The 16,050-nt window shown below is 40.6% G+C and overlaps 3 protein-coding genes across 7 annotated transcripts in view; 1 reads left to right on the forward strand and 2 right to left on the reverse strand.

Annotated features, from left to right (window-relative positions):
- Positions 1-743, reverse strand: part of IQCK (IQ motif containing K) — a 38,371-nt gene extending 37,628 nt beyond the window's left edge. The window contains exon 1 of the mRNA XM_017813321.1: positions 730-743. Within this exon, the coding sequence (XP_017668810.1) occupies positions 730-743 (14 nt within the window). The remainder of the gene's footprint in view (positions 1-729) is intronic.
- On the forward strand, positions 3-9,162 carry KNOP1 (lysine rich nucleolar protein 1). Of its 3 annotated transcripts, none has more exons than XM_017813395.1 (6): positions 5-33; positions 459-525; positions 1,018-2,401; positions 5,534-5,602; positions 6,095-6,172; positions 8,530-9,162. In XM_017813395.1, the coding sequence occupies exons 3-6, from the start codon at positions 1,019-1,021 to the stop codon at positions 8,839-8,841; spliced, it is 1,842 nt and encodes a 613-aa protein (XP_017668884.1). In that variant the 5' UTR covers positions 5-33; positions 459-525; position 1,018; the 3' UTR covers positions 8,842-9,162. The 3 variants fall into 3 exon arrangements, with proteins under 3 accessions (XP_017668885.1, XP_017668884.1, XP_017668886.1); XM_017813397.1 differs by lacking the exon at positions 5-33 and having other exon boundaries at positions 209-525; positions 1,018-1,103; positions 1,134-2,401; XM_017813396.1 differs by lacking the exon at positions 459-525 and having other exon boundaries at positions 3-33.
- Positions 9,163-9,567: 405 nt separating this feature from the next.
- Positions 9,568-16,050, reverse strand: part of CUNH16orf62 (chromosome unknown C16orf62 homolog) — a 50,355-nt gene continuing 43,872 nt past the window's right edge. For 2 of the 3 annotated variants that reach the window (XM_017813380.1, XM_017813379.1), the window contains 2 exons: positions 10,854-11,000; positions 10,097-10,320 (listed from right to left, as the gene is read on the reverse strand). In XM_017813380.1, the coding sequence (XP_017668869.1) occupies positions 10,222-10,320; positions 10,854-11,000 (246 nt within the window). In that variant the 3' untranslated portion in view covers positions 10,097-10,221. Of the gene's footprint in view, positions 10,321-10,853; positions 11,001-16,050 lie in introns of all 3 variants that reach the window. The other variant, XM_017813377.1, reaches the window with a different exon arrangement.

Here is a 16,050-nt window from a genome sequence, read left to right on the forward strand (position 1 = left end):
CGGGTCAGAGGGCGCTGCACGAGGCCGCTGCAGGTGAGGGATGGCCCGGCCGCCTCGGGCACGGCCCGGCCGGGATGCGCCGCTCCCGGGGAGCCCCCCGGGCAGGACGGGCGGGGACGGGGTCAGGGGCGGGGCGGGGACGGGGTCAGGAGCGGGGCGGGGCGCGGGGGAGACCCCCCTGGCCGCGGTGTGGGGGTGGGTCGGTGGGCGCAGGGGCTGCCGCGGCTCCGGGAGGAGGCCCTGACAGGCAGGGATTGGTAAAACGCTGCTTACCAGACTTAGGTTTTCTGTAAAGGATTTTGACAGGATGCCTTGCAAGCGGCGCTTATAGAAATCCCCATGGATTAATTTTTGATTAAAAGATGGGCAAACAAGTAGGGATAAACAGGTTTCTCAGCAGAGGCGGGGAGTGTCACCAGGCGGGTGCCAGAGGCGTCTCTGGTGTGATCTCTTGGTAGGTGCGAGTGTCCCGAGAGAGGAGACGGAGGGCAAGGATGAGAAATCACAGACAGAAGCAGATTTAAGGTAATAACTCGGGTGTCTTGAAAGGATCCTGTAGTGCTGAGTGGGCAGTAAAGTGATGTGAAGTTCAGTGTTAAATAAGTGAAAAGTCATAGGTATCTAGAAAACCGTCTTGACTGCACATCCATCTGTCTGTCTGTCTGTGTGTGTGTGTATGTATGTATATGTTTTACCATTTAGGAAAGATTTGTAGAGGGTAGGTATTACTGTAAAGATGTCATGCTCTGCAGCCGTCAAAAGGAAGAAACAAATAGAAAGTTACCAACTGACTAGGACAAGTTACAGTAAAGAACAAGACAAAAAAATCACCCCAGTGGACTGTATTTTCTGGGCTCTGTGCAGTTCTGTTTCCCCCATAACAGAAAGCAGACTGAAATTAGAGTGGCAGGGACAGTGGGAGATATGAATAGTTTCAGAATACAGGGGAGCCAAATAGAGGAGGGCTTGTATCATCTCTCTGAAGCAGTTTACTAACATCTTCGTTTCGTTTTTTAGAATGATAATAAAGAAAAAGAGAAAAGAATTGCACGAGGAACCTATACAGAAGAAGAAAAATGTGAAGACTGTCATTAAAATTGAGGAGGATGTTCCAACTGTCATTAAAATCAAGAAAGATGACAGGCTTGAGACAAAAACAAAAATAAGGAAAAAGGGACATTTTAAAGATGAATGTTTAGACCAATCACAACCAAAGAACAAGAAGAAGAAAAACAAGAAAAAGAAAGTTGGCTCCAAATTACTCAAAGAAGCACAGTCAGAAAGCTTTGTGATTGTAAAAGCTCACCTGGATTCAAAACTTCAGGAGGAATCAGAGGAACAAATTAAAATTCTCAAAAAGAAGAAAAAAAAAGTCCCATGTCATTCATCCTTAGGGGAGGATAATGAGAATAGTGGCATGGAGCTTTCAAATTATCCTACAGATGATATTAAGAAAACTGAATTTTCTTTTAAAAAAACCAAAAAGGATACTGCTTTGAATTTGGAACTGGATGGTGAGATAACAAGGAAAAAAAAGAAGAAAATCAAATCTTCTTTTTCATTACAGAACATCCAGGACAGTGAACAAAAGCAGTCTGAAAGAGTTTGTAAAAAGCCCCACAAATACATTTCACAAGAAGTAGCTTTTACAGGTGAAAACCATGACACACATAATGTCCAGAGTGATGGGGAGAGTTGTGTGAGAAAAAAGAAAAGGAAGAAGAAGGATAAGTCTGACTCCTTTTTACCACTAGTAGATAATGAGGACAACATATCTGGAGTTCCTGGTAGGCCCATTGCATTAAGTGACTTCAGAAAAAGGAAGAAGCAGAATTCCTGGGAAATTACATTGACAAATAGAGAGGAAGAGGACGCTGGGAGTATCAAAGAGACTAAGAAGAACAAGAACAGAAGCAAATGTGTTTCTTCCTCAGCATGTGAAGATCAGCTAGACTGCAATCACAGTATTCCTGATAAGTATCTCCCAGCACAGCAAGAAGTTGACTCTGAGGAAGAAAAGCTGTCTGGAAAAAAGAGCAGGAAGAATTTCAAGGGTAGTAATGAAGTCACCAAGAAGAAAAAGAAAAAAAAGATTCACAAAGAGGAGGAGGAAACAACATATTCAAAAGTTGCTTTAAACAATGATAGTGCCTCTAAAAACCAAAAAATAAGGCTACCAGAAAGAAATAAAAAGAACAAAGGGAGTGAAATGGAGCGAGCTGAGCGTGTAGCAGGGAATGCTGTAGATGGGGCATTATGCAGTAGTAATCACATGCTCTGTGACAGGAAAGGGAAAAAAAGAAAAAAAGCCCCACCACAGGACTTGGCTGAACAACCAGGTTCAGAAGCAGATACAAAAAAGACAAAGATCATTACAGAAGACACAGGGAATGAGTCACTGGTAAGTTGTAAAGAGGAGGGCAGCTTTGCCCCCTCCTCCTAAGGAATCAAAAGCTTTTTAGGTACAGTTCCCTACTTTGCAGGCTGTTCTGCCTGATCAGAATATTTGAAGTCAGTGAGGACCCCCACTATTCAGAAACAGGATTAGCTGATGTATTGATTTTAGCATACTGATTTTAGTTGTGGCACGTGGGAAAGTATGACAATGCCTGGTGCTGTAATCATGCAGTGGTTCAGTCGTGAAAATGTAAAAACTACACCTAACAGCAAGTATTGGCACAAAAAGAAAACGAGTGTGTGAAGTCGTAAATGTTCTTCTTCGGTTGCTCCACAAAGTGGCAACACTCCTATAAAATAGGATTTTAGTACCACGTCCTTTACCCTGAGCAGGTTGGTAACACTGCCAGCATCAGTGCATCTGATCTGCAAACTGTGTTTGTTAGACTTTTCCTCAGGTTTGCTGCTGTTAATGCTGGAATTACATAGTGTTACAAACGAGGGGAAAATTTAGCCAAAGCCTGTTGTCTAACTTGGAGAAAACTTTAGAGAAAATCCTAAGAATGCTAAATGTAGACTAGGCCTAGAGCATTGATGTATAAATTCTGATAGAAAACTAGAGACCTGAAGACGCATTTTTAATTAAAAGAATAAATCTATGCAAGAAAATAAATAGATGTAAAAGCAGTACATTGTAAGTCATCAGGAGCTTGTTTTTATTTTTGTAGGTAATGGGAGACAGCATTCAGTTGTTTTTTATGAAAAACTCTGAATGGTTGGCTTGTTGAAAAGTCAAGCACTGGTTAATAAGGTATCAATGAAGATTTTTGTGAACTAAAGATGGAGCAGGCATAGCATGAGCTGCCTCCAGCACACTTCGTGGTGTGCTTTGCTTTGGTGTGCACTTATGTGCAGTGCCTGGTGCCTAATGCTAATAATTAAATATAGATTTATGTGAAGAACCAGATACAGGCATTTTTCACAAGGGTTTGTGAGGGAAATGTGTGCTTATCAGTCACGAGGTGAGCAGATGTTTTTGGGCTTTTAGCTTCGGTTTCTCCTTTTGACCTTTCAAAGGACCAGGTGGTTTTATTGCTGGGATATATTTTCTAATGAAGTTGACATTGCCTTTTTGAGACTGTTAGACATTATTTGGATTCTTGCAGCTGCTCACATTGTGCAGAGGCTCACAATGACATGTAAACTTGCATGACCAGTTAAAATGAAAGCCACAGCAAATACATTGCAAACAATTGAGGAGAAGGTGATACCTGTTTTATTTCTCATTCCCATATGCACCTCTGTTCTTTAATAATAAAAAATACTTCAGAGAAAGTCTCCTGAAGGTTGAGAAGTCTGGGTTAATCAGTTCTAGCAAAATCTAGTTCCTGCCAGGCCTAAAGACACTGCACTAATAAATGGCTGATGATGTTGGTCTCACATTTAACTGTGCCATAGTCCTGAAACATCCCTGTCTAACAGTGTGTCACACACTGCATGCCTTGAAAAATCCTCTGTGAGGCTTGTGCAGCAAGCAAAAGAGTAAGTTTTAAAGACAATGTGGAGTGATACCCACTTAATATCAGTGATTGGTGGTTTTCCCACTGGATGCCATTACAGTCAATCTGTGCAGAGTGAAGAGGAGCCAGAAGTTGTTTGACTGCAGGCAGCATAATCCTACCACGTGTGAAGGTGCTCCTTTTCCATGGAGTTGGGGGAAGCTTGGCAGACCTCTGTGGGATGGTTTTTTCCACTCAGTAGCCTTCAGCCGGTCAGCACCATGCTGGGAATTAGCAGGGATGGGGCTGCTCCCCCGTTCCTTGTCTGCCACTTGACCTTCCGGCTAAAAAAAAAAAAATATGCTGCAGTTGTTTGCAGAACCCTGTCACAACAGTTTTCCTGCTTGTTTTAGTAGATATGAAAAGACAGTACCAGGCCATCTAGAAGTAAACTGGGGGTTGGTTTTGGTTTCTTCTTTTCCTCCAAGAGCATGAGCTCTCCTTACTGCAGACGGTGTCCTCTCATTTTTAATAGTGCGTGTGGTGAAATCAAAGGTAGCTTTGGAAAATGAGATAAATCATTCAGGGCTTTTAATAAAACTGTAAACCCTCAAAAAAGTAACAGCAGGTTCTGCTGACAGAAGTATGTTACAAATCTTTTCCTTGTCTTCATTTCCCTGGCTGTTTCATGCTTGGATTATTATGTTAACTGTATCAATAGATCTTCCCCTTGGCCACCTTTTCCAGGCTGGTCTAAAGCTTATGGCTCTAATTTACCACTATCCCGGACTTATTACTTATCCTGTTATACTGGGTGCCCAAAAATCTTATCCTAATTATAAATTTGGCAAAGAAAGGCTGAGGGCAATGATCTAGAAATGCCAGTCACTGGGAGCAAAAGTTGCTGAGGGGCTGCACTCTGTGGAAGAGTGATCAGGACATGGTTGCCTGTGGACTCTGCTGCTGATTTACCTGCTGCCATCTGGCCCATCCCGTCCTTCTGGAGCTGCTCTGTGTCATCCCATCAGCTCCCTGTTCCTCTCTCTCAAACGTGGAACTAATGTGCTGTTTGCTGCCATTGTGGGAGACACTTGATGTGTGTGTCCTGCCTCTCCCTGTGCTCTTTCCAGACTGGAAGCTCCCTGGGGACTATCATCCACAAGCAAGCACAATGCAGCTGTCTCTTGATTGTTTCTTCTTTATTTGTTTGTTTCAGAGAGACCTTTAATTATTTTACCTGCAATTTTTAAAATATTCTAACTTTTACTCTCTCTGTCCCTTACTTCAAGTATAAATTTAACTTTAACAAAACAGTTTAATTTGAAATTACTCTGCCTGCAAACGTTACTGTGTGTGCCAGTGATGTTGGCAGATCTAATTTAATGTGTGAACTTAAAAAAATCCTTTATCTTCTTGGTTAAAAAAAGAAAAAATCTCTTTCTTGGGGAGAAGTTTTCTCCATAGAAATACACAGACTTAATTGGCATTTTCATCTTAGATCTGACTATTTCTTCTTGCCCCAGAATAGTCCTACTGATTGCTTAGTGTTTTAATTACTCTCATGGTAAGAGCTCTGTAAATTCTAATTAACCAGAATGGATAAAAATAACCATACAATCTTTTTTCCTGTTTTACAGGAACATCTAGATGGTGTAATTATTGTGCAGGAAAAAAAAGGAAACTGTGATGAAGTTAACATAGACAAGGTATGCTTTGGCTTAATTGTGTAAGATTGAAAGGCAGTCAGCATGTAATATATGCATAGGAATTGATACAAAAAACCTGATTTGTTGCTTCCCTAAATAAAGGTCTGCTTAAAATGTGCTTTACCTTCTGTGGGTTAAGTCCAAAATATACAGCTTTAGTCAATGTCAGAAGTTCTGAGTAGCTTATTAGGTTAAATACAGGTTTCTTTGCCTCTCTTCAGTGTTGGCAGTTTCAGCGTAGCTGTTGCCTGCAGTTAGAAAAATCAGACATACCTGTTACAGCAAAATATTCATTTAACATACCACTGGAAAAATCACAGTTCTCGTGTTGAATGTGGGAAAGGATCACATGCAACTTTTTAATTATCCTTGCAAAATTCTGAAGATCACTAATTATTTTATAACATCCCTTTTTTTTCCACTGTGAATTAGTTGTCATTTCACACACAGAAGATAGTGTCTTATGCTGCATATGTCATTTTTGCACCCCAGGTGAGGCGACAGGCTCTGCAAGAAGAAATTGATAGAGAATCTGGCAAAACAAAGGTTTTCAGTTCCAAAGTGGGACAGGTATGTATGAGCTTAGACCTGGATCTGGTGGAAATACTGGGTCCTAGAGCAAATTCCTGGTACAAACACTGTGCTCTTTTCTCTGTGTGGCTCAGGTCCGGGGCTTGGCACAACAGTCTTCCTTCTGACTGCAGAGTTAAGGTCACGCTGTAGAACAAGTTGGTACAATGCCAAGAGAGTCTGAGAGCTGACAGTGAACTCCTTGGCATTACAGTGTTCCAATTCCCATCATCAGTCCTCAAAAGCAACATTTTCTCTGGTTCCTCTGGAGAATGAGCCATGACAAATTGCTACAGAAGCATTTTCTGCTTACTGTGAAGTACAAATAATTCCAGGGTATGGATATAGCAGCCACTGAAGTGTATCTTGTTTCTTATCTGCAAGACTTTGCAGACATTCAGAAAGGGGCACATGTGGAAAGGTAAAGGGAGGTAACAACTGATAACACATGATATTTACAGGCAGTCCTCTCCTTGCATCCACATCTTTCCTCCACTTCTTTGAAAGATGATTCTTAATTCCTTGCCTTTGCATCCTGCTCAGCCTGCCTCCTGAGAGATTTACAGTCAGGTAGTGGAAACTGTTGCAGTAGTGTTTAGCAGGGTTAATAGGATTGAGGTGGAGAGAAAGCTTTGCTAGTAATCCGGGATTCTTAGTTGTTTTGCAAGACTGCCAGTGTGCCTAGAAAGCTGGAATATGCCTCAAATGCCAGAAACAACTTCTGTAGATGTAACATAGTGGGAGGCAGCCTGTGATAGCTCTGGAACTGCAACTGTCTAATAACGTCTGAAGTCATTGAGAAAAATGACATCCTTGGCAGGGGATCTCAGTTCCTTGGTGCTGGTCTGTCTCTGTTTAGTAGCATGCAGAAGAATAGAAGCTGTGAAAACTAATTCATCAGCTCCACAAAGAGTGAGCTGGAAATGCTTCAGCAAAAGCTGTGTGTAGTGCCTGCCAGCAACTCATAAAAAAATGTACAGAGTTTGACAAGCCGTGATTATATTTGCATCTGTGCAGATGCCTCCCATTCCAGAGGGAGGACTTATATTTATCTGCATGTGACTTAAGTGTATCTGCATGTGTATCTGCATCTGTGTCACAGACTGGGCTTAGACAGCAACTTGCCTTTGTACAAGGTAAAAATACTGAAGTGTTAGGGGTAGCTCTCTTTTAATAGGAGGTATTCTGGCCTGTGATTGTGGGTGATACTCCAGCCATGCATTTTTTTTAACTTAAAAAAGCCTGCTAGGGCTTGCCTGCAATATTGTGTAGCGTGCTGTGTGTCATGTTGGCTGTCTGCTGGAGAATGACTGTTTCATGCAAGCTACAACTGTTCAGTTGGAAGGATTTCAGGTTGACATAAACACACCACTAAATTCACATTTTTTCCTTTGATGTAACCAGCTTAGTCTATTTAATTAACGATCAGACATTCTTCCATTTAGTTATCACTCCAAATTTTAAAGAAAAAATAGGGAGTAGCAATCCTGCTGAAAATATTTATAAATGACTGTGTAGCTATTCCTCAGGAGTCAAATAAAACCCTTAGATAATGAAGCCTGTTCTTAGGTAAGCTCTTCATGAGCTTTGTAAATCATTTTATCTTGGGTTATCCACAAACAGCTGAAATATCATTTTACCTGGACATTGGCTCTTCAGAAAGGAGCCAGAATCCTCAGAAAAAGGAAAAATCCTGAAGGGGTGAACTAGTTCTAAAAATAGTGAAAGGCAAATACAGTGAATGCAAAGAAAACAGGAAACTGCAAGGGAGGGGAGGCTTTAAGAGCAGTAGGTTTAGTCCTGTTGGATAAGGGTTTTTGCACCCTTGCAATATTAGTTGTAATTAGTGGGATGAGAATGCCAATGTTACTTAAAGCTTATGAGGCAGATTGAACACTGTCTCCAAAACTAACATAACAAAACACTGCTGAAAACAACAGCTCCCAAACTAGGCAATGGGAAAATGAAAAGATAAACATACAAAGTGACAGTGAAAGAGGATTAAGTCTGACAGTTTTCTCAGAATAAGAGATGTTGTCTGGCTCTTTGAGCTAGATAAAGAGAAGCAGAAAAGCCAAGGTTCCTAAAGAGGGAGGGAAAGGAGATTCTCAAAGCGCATTAACCCCTCTCCAGGTTAAATGACCTGCACTGCTAGTGAAGATGCACTCACACAGTTAATGTCATTCTTTTACCACATCCTTTAAGAGGTGCTGCCCGTGGAGTAACTGCTTCTTCCCAGCTTTGCCACCCTGTCAGGTTTTTGTAGCTGGTTCTGTTCTCATGGTACACAGCCAGAAATTATCTTCCTTGCTCTTGTTATTACTTACTTTTAGTGTTAACCTTGTTTTGCTTCACAGGATACAAAGTTTGGACAGTGGAGTACAGCTGCTTTTAGAAGTTCTGAGGAAGAAATGAAGTTTTTCAGACTGATGGGTGGCTTTAAAAAGGGCTCTGGGCCTATCCAAAATCTCTCAGCAACTACAAACAAACCGAACATGGCTCTGAACAGGGAAGGGCAGGAGAAGTTACAGCAGGCTCTGAAGATGGAGTTTGATAAAGCAATGGACTTGAAGCAACACAGAGGAATTGGTCTTGGATTTCAACCTACTGCCAGCAAAAAAGGATACATAGACAAATATACATCTAGATCTATAAAATTTGAAGATTAAAACTCTGAGGTAATAAAAAGAATGAAAATTCAGGCAATTTTTTTTTTTTTTTTTACTCTCCGGATCTTTTTACTTGAAAAAAAATAATAAAATGTTTAAGAAATTTGATTTGTGAGGCACTTTTAGTTCAAGTTTTCAACTGCGTACACTGGTGGAGCTGGGTCCTCACTTCAGCTAAACAGTAAGTTTTTGAAACCTTTAGCATATTTCTTCTACAAGGCGAGGCACAGCCTCCTTCAAAGACTGAAGATATGTGTGCCATGCCTGCAACTAGATTTTTTTTTTAAATGCTGATTTAATAAACTTATTTTTAGCTACCTCTTAGTGACTCAAAGGGATTTTAGTTTTCACATTTTTACACTCAGTGAGTGGTACAAAGTGATGAGGAGATGAAAACATGCAACAAGAATGGTTTAATAATTTGGGTGGTATTTATTAGCAGCTTGCTAACTCCTTAAATATATGGTTCTGTCTAAACAGTTAGCCTTAACAAAATAAAACATTTTTGTGCAAAAATATATCTTAATAACTGTGTAAGGATTTAACTCATTAAGAATTTACCACTAAGCAAAAGCAGCAATAGATGCAAGGTTTCAGCATGGTTCCCTACCATGGGAAAGAAATGGTGAGAGTGAAATTTTATGAGGAGTTATCAGTACACGTAACTAAATTTCACAAGGGTAAAGTGATAGATTTGTATACACAAACTCCCCCAGAACACACAGATGAACTGCAAATTGTTTTATTCAGTGATAGAGTACTTTGCAAATATAGAGTACTTTGCATACATTTCCTTTTTCATTTGCAGACAGCACTTAAAGATTCCTTCCATTTTACAAAACACGGGACTAAAATGAAAACATAAACATGTCTGTGCAAATGTATTGTAGAAATTAGAACAATAACACCTCGGCCATTTTTCTCTTCTACTGGAACCAATAAAACAAATGCTGGCAGCATCCCAAAGCAGAGAGATTACTCAGTGGGATTATTATATTGAAATGCTGCTTTCTACACAGGAAAAACACTATTCTACAAGTGGGATGAAGTTTTGAGGCTGTGAATTCATTTGTGCAGATTATCTTCTTCCTTTTTTGTTAAAATTACAACAGATTAGATTTTGAAAGGCTTTCACTACCACAGAGGTTCAAAATACTGTTTACTGACTGTAAATCAGCATTTAAAATATTATATTATGGTAAAACTGGAGACAAATTCAGGTTAAATTATTGCACTCAGAACAGTTTTACCTTTACTGTGCCCAAGTAAATGTTTCACACTAAGTAAAAACACACTGAACTCCTCCAGTCAGAATCTAGATCAGTGATTTTTGGCTGCATGCTGCCTTGTACAGGTGACTCCTTGGAAAAGAGACATCCATCAGGTCCTGGACTGCAGAGGAAGCCGAAGGGCCAGGTCTGCAAAGTGACTCATTTCAGGTTGTTGGCTTTGCCTCTTGATGTATTCCAGTGTTTTCACCTTGGTTTGAAAAAAAAAAGGGATTGGGAGATTTTTAGTGTCTTTGTCTTATTTCACAGGCCATCATTTCATCTTTGTATACACACCATCATGATTTTCACTGGCTGTGGGAGCACTTGGCATTTCTTACTTATTATCATGGATATCTGCCTTAAAGGCTCTCAAATGCCACTTGCCAAGCTTACACCATGTAGTTCCTCCACAAAATAAAAATGCTGTATTTCTCTTAGAGCTAGTTTTCTGTTCTGAAAAAAACTTACAGCACCCAACACTTTCAGGTTCCTTAATGCTCGGCACAGGATTAAAACTGCTAGAAAGATACAGACCACTTGAAACAAGAGAAGCTGCTTATTCATTAAGAAGCATTTAAAAAAATAAGTTGTTGGGGTTTTAAGATAATTTTTGGGGGGGAAGAGAGCAACTTGTAAAGAGATTAGGTTTTTTCAGATCAAGAAAATATTACTTTTTTCCAAATAAAGAGTGGCAAAAGATCTTAAGAATTAAAATTTTTCTGCATTATCTGTTTTCCTTACCATAGTTTTGGTGTCAGCAAAGCCATGTTTCTGAGCAAGATTCCAGAGATTGACTGAAAGCTGGTTTAGTTTGTTGTTTCGTAGATCCCCGTGAGCTACAATAGTGTTAAAGAAATAGAGTGCCAGCTGGCTCTGCCGCTTCAGGGTCTACAAGGAAACAAAAATATTCCCATATTACCACGTAATCATCCCCAAACATGCAGCATAACCTCACTGGGTTCTCTGAACGCTTAGAAGTGCAAAGGGCACTCATTTTGTAACACACAGCAACAGTTACAAACAATACAGGCACAGTTTTCAAGTTCCATTCAAAATGCAACACGTTATGATAATGAATCAATGTAAGTTGCTGTAAATGAAATAACTACACCAAACTCCTACATCTCATATCACTTTGGCACAGCACCTTATGTAGGTCTGACACATTTTTAACTCAAGACTCCCTACAATTGCATAGAAATCACCCTCCCACCAACCAGCCTTGCACTTGGAGCACCATAGCTCTATATATTTTAGAGAGACCACCACTATCATCAATCTAGATTAATGCAACTTCAGGCTTTTTTCCAGCAGTCTATTCTACATTTATTTATTTAAGCAAAGATTTTTTTTTTCCTATTCTTTCACTGAAACTTTGGTTATACCAACATATTTGCTTCATATTTGCAGCTACTTCCCCTAAAATTGCTGAAGAAGGCCCTTGAGGAGGACCCCTCCCTCATGGTACTCTGCCATGGAGGAGCACCAGCCTCTGTGGAGGAGTTCTGGGGCACAGACAATCCTGCACTAAGCTTACAGGGTGCTCCCACCCTCATCTGGAGTGAGTGGAAAACAGAAATAATTAAAATGCTATTGCAGGTTCTGCTGATTCCTATAGAGTAAGTTTTCACGGTTAAAAGGATGAATTATTATTTGGATGCATCTGAGCTGTAGTATTTGTTTATACTGCTCTGCTGCAGCTGTCCTTTGTTCTTTGCTCCAGAAAGCCCACTGACAAAGGCACAGCTCCATCTTACACAAACCACAGCAGAGTCCTAGTTTACAACACAACTGTCAGCTGAGCACCCCGATTAATGAACCCTCTCAGCTCAGTTCATACTGGGGTAGCTAATGCACAGTGTTCAGAGACAAGGTTACAGGCAGCATGAGCCAGAGACTGGGGTAAGAGAAGTGCAGGGACCTCTGACTTTGTGTTCCTGACAGGGTACCGATGTAGCCATGCAGTCTCTGCCCTTTCCCTAAGGGACTGAGAGTAAATTAATTTCTCACTGCCAGCAGAAGAGAGGTCAGATGCTATTAATCAAAGAAGTGGCACACACTGAGCTATCAGTCCTCCAGATAAAGGTGGAAAAGGAGAAAGCCATGCTATGGAAGAACTGGCCAACTAGAAAAGAGGCCAAGCATGCCCCAAACTAGAAGTATCAGACTGCTACTGTACGTATGTGACACACTAGATCTGTACATGCAGAGACAATCTGCCATATCATAAACCACGCACACACAATGCCCAGACCTGCTCAAGGCCCCACAAAAAGTTCCTTGAGCACTTCATTAATTACATGAATCTGCCATGAAGACAGCTCTTCCTCTAACAGTCACCTGCATTAGCAATTTCCATCCCAGTAGCTCCAAAACTTGTTCATATGCTGAAACTACAACCATCATTTGGGAGCACTGAAGTACTCTCTACCAGACACAGAAGTACAGTTGATGAATCTAGTCCAGTAATAGAAACACAGAGCAGAAATACAACTCAAAAAGACAATAAAATGGAAAATAGCTATGCTTAAATAGTACTGTTGTATTTCTCTTAGGACTAACACTCTTCAGGGAAAAACAGATCCAGGGTACAGCCAGGTAGTCCAGGTTTTGCCACATTATTCATAAGGCACCCTGCCACATCACCATGTATCCTGGATTAACAACATAACCTCTATTACCTCATTTTTTTTCCCATTGACCATCTAATACAAACTTCAAAGAGGTTCCTGGGAATTGCTTAGAGGTTTCCTCACAAGAAGTGAGGCAGTTCAGTTACTGGGCAGAATGCAAAAGCAGCAGTTCTCCAGTCTGAGTATTGACTAGCGAGGTTTTCCAGGCAACATCAATGCAAATACAAAATCTATTCTTCAAAATAAGGATGAAATGTTTTACTAATTTGAAACACAGGTACTTCAAAAGGATCATCCTTCAAAAAGGACTCAGAAACAAGCTAAGAGAATGAGAGGCACACTAACTGCCATTGTGTTGGGGCAGGTATAACAGACAGGATTTTGGCACCTGGTCCTCAGTTACACAACAGCAAGTGGAGAGAGAGGCAAGCTCAGGTATGCAGGAAATCCCACCACGACAGAAAATGAGCAAGGACTGTCAGGCAAGGCTTCCATGATGATGAACAGGAATGTTTGTGTAACATGGCACTGACCTCCAACCCGAGGGATGCATCCGTGCCAGCACACTGCCAAGCCTGGCAAGATTGAGTTGTGGGTGACAGCCCAGCTCACAGGGTATTCACAGGCAGCAAGGAGAAAGCAACAGCTCAGCTATTTGGCAACCACACACATCATGGGACTAGCAATTCCCACACCAAAAAGAACTGCCAGCCTTCTAGGCAGCACATTTTCCATAATCCTTGGAATAATGCTGATGACAATGAAACAAAGAACAAACTACATCATGCCAGAACGTGACCCCTTGTGTTCTCACCCCTCCACCAAAGAGCAGAGTAATGTCCAAATTTCATATAGCATAACAGAAAAAAAGCATAGTCTTTCATACAATGGGCCATGTAACATTCTATTTCAAAAATTCTACCTCTTCTCAATTTAAAACACACCCCCACACAGAGAACTATGTCCAACTCTGTTTCTAGTCAAGTATTCAAGCACATGTGAAATCAACTGAAGTTGTTATGAGTTTATATAAAATTAAAAATCAGTTGTGTTGAAAGAAGAAGCCTCAAGAGCATTTCTCCTACTCCATTTTTGATACTTACTATAAAAACTCCAGTATCTACCATGAAGACTGCCACCCTAACATGGCACTGCCAGGGGCACAACAACATGCTCCTGAAAATTTGGATCAAAAGTCATGTTTGAATAAAACATACATTTATTACTGAGTAGCAAGAAGCAAAGTATTTACATTTCTACAAAACCTGGAGCATAAGACCAGTCTTCCCCACACACAGAGAGGATTCACTGCTACTCTCATGACCAGAAACAACTTGAACTTTACAGAACTGTCCAGAATTGAAAATTTCCATTCCAACCCTGTCACATAAATGAAGCATTCTCTAATATTGTGAAAAGACCACGCTGTGTTAACAATAAGATGCATTGTTCTCTTCCAAATTGCCATTTTGGTGAAAGGATTTTATTGTGAGAAAAATTTATTTTCCTTTATAGCTTTTAAAGGAAATGGACCAATAAAAACGCAAAATCATCAGATGCTTGTTCATTTAAATGAGCAGCCAAGAAGATGAATAATAAAAGGTCACCAGCACTGAAGCAATCCAAATACCACAGTGATTTTATGACCAGTTCTACTTTAGCACAATTAGAGATCTCTGGCAGTATTCTCACCACTTCTACTTCCTCAGCAACAACAGCTTCCTCAAACAACTATTCATTCTTAAAAAACAGTTTTAATCTAAATCTCTCAAGGACTTTTACTCAACAATGCAAAACAAACGCTCCCCCTTTGTAAGTAAGGACGGAGAGAGGAGTAAATCCAAGGCTGCAGGGGCAAAGGCAGGGCAAGGACCTATATCCGTGCTGCTTAGCTTTAAATCCAGTTTTCTATGCAACAACGGCGTCAGTGAAGTAACACAGGATCCCATTACTCAAAGTATTATGCTTGAAAGCAGAAAACAATAAAAAAAAAAAGCCTTTCAGAAACCATGGATTTATTCCATACAGGAGTCAGATGCAAAAAACCCCCTAATATACAACCCACGGTCCTGAAAACTGTTAAAAACCTCCTTCCAAGACCTGCTTGGACATTCTTAGCTGTGCTAGAATGGTTGTTTTCTGCTGTTACTGCTCTGAAAAAGAACTACCATTCACTGTGGTGTTGTGTACAATGATGCAGAGGCATTTGGGCAAAGGATTTGTTCATCTTCCATCCCTACAATTGCTCAAGGAAGGACAAATAGGATAGCAAAAGCAGAGAAAAAGCTAAACTTAGCACAGTGTCCTCCCAATATGTATCACTTAACACATTCTGTATTGGCAAACGCTACGGGCTACTGTGCAAACAGGCCATCTAAAAAATTCCATCCAATCAATCACCTCCCATTCCAGGCTACAAGCCATAAGATTTCCATCAACAGAAGCTGTCCAGTAAGGGGTGATTAGGAAGCTGTGGAGGGGTTCAATCTCAGAAGCAGGTACAGTAATAGAACAGTGAGTTCTCCTTATTTCAGTAAGACTGACAGCATTAGTCACCTGCCTTTCACATACAATCCATTAAGCTATATTTGATCCCTCAGAGCCTCTCAACTCCAATCAAGAAATCCAATAAGCTGGCTGGAGTTTTCTTTATTTAATATTGAACAAATATACTAAAATCAGGGTAAAGACAAAACACCTTTTTCCTCCCTCTGTACCTCTCTCCTGACTTCATCCTAGTGTCTGGGGTCTGAAACTTTTACTAATTATAGGTGGCTTTCATTGCATTTTACTCAGGAATAGACTAACTGCGAATTCTCACTTTGCTCTTCACAGAATTGGACATTTCAGGTTACTGCTAACTCAGCTTGGCAAGAAAATATGGTTTATTCCCTGCCCATGGCAGGGGGGTTGGAGCTTCCAACCCAGAGCATTTCATGATTCTGTGATTTACAAAGTTGAGAGCCAAGAGGAAACAACAGAAGGATGGACACGGGGCAGATTTTAGGTATGACCACACTGCCATCAAAGGAGTGACTGTGGCACTGTCTCCAATTCTATCTTAGGCCAATAACTGCAATATCATCATCAGAGAGCTCATTATAGCCAGAAAGACTCACAAGAAAAAAGTTATCCTACACCGACCATCATATTTCCATGCCCAAATTACACCAGGACTCAAGCTGGTTAATTTAAAGCTGCCTCTAACCCCAAAGAGCATCACGTTTCCATAACCAGACTACAGCAGGACTCAAGCCAGTTAATTAAAGCTCACTCTAAGCTCACTCTCAGTGCAGAGTGCTGCT

This window comes from Lepidothrix coronata, unplaced genomic scaffold (genome assembly GCF_001604755.1).
Source record: "Lepidothrix coronata isolate B3197 unplaced genomic scaffold, Lepidothrix_coronata-1.0 Scaffold41, whole genome shotgun sequence".
NCBI lineage: Eukaryota > Metazoa > Chordata > Aves > Passeriformes > Pipridae > Lepidothrix > Lepidothrix coronata.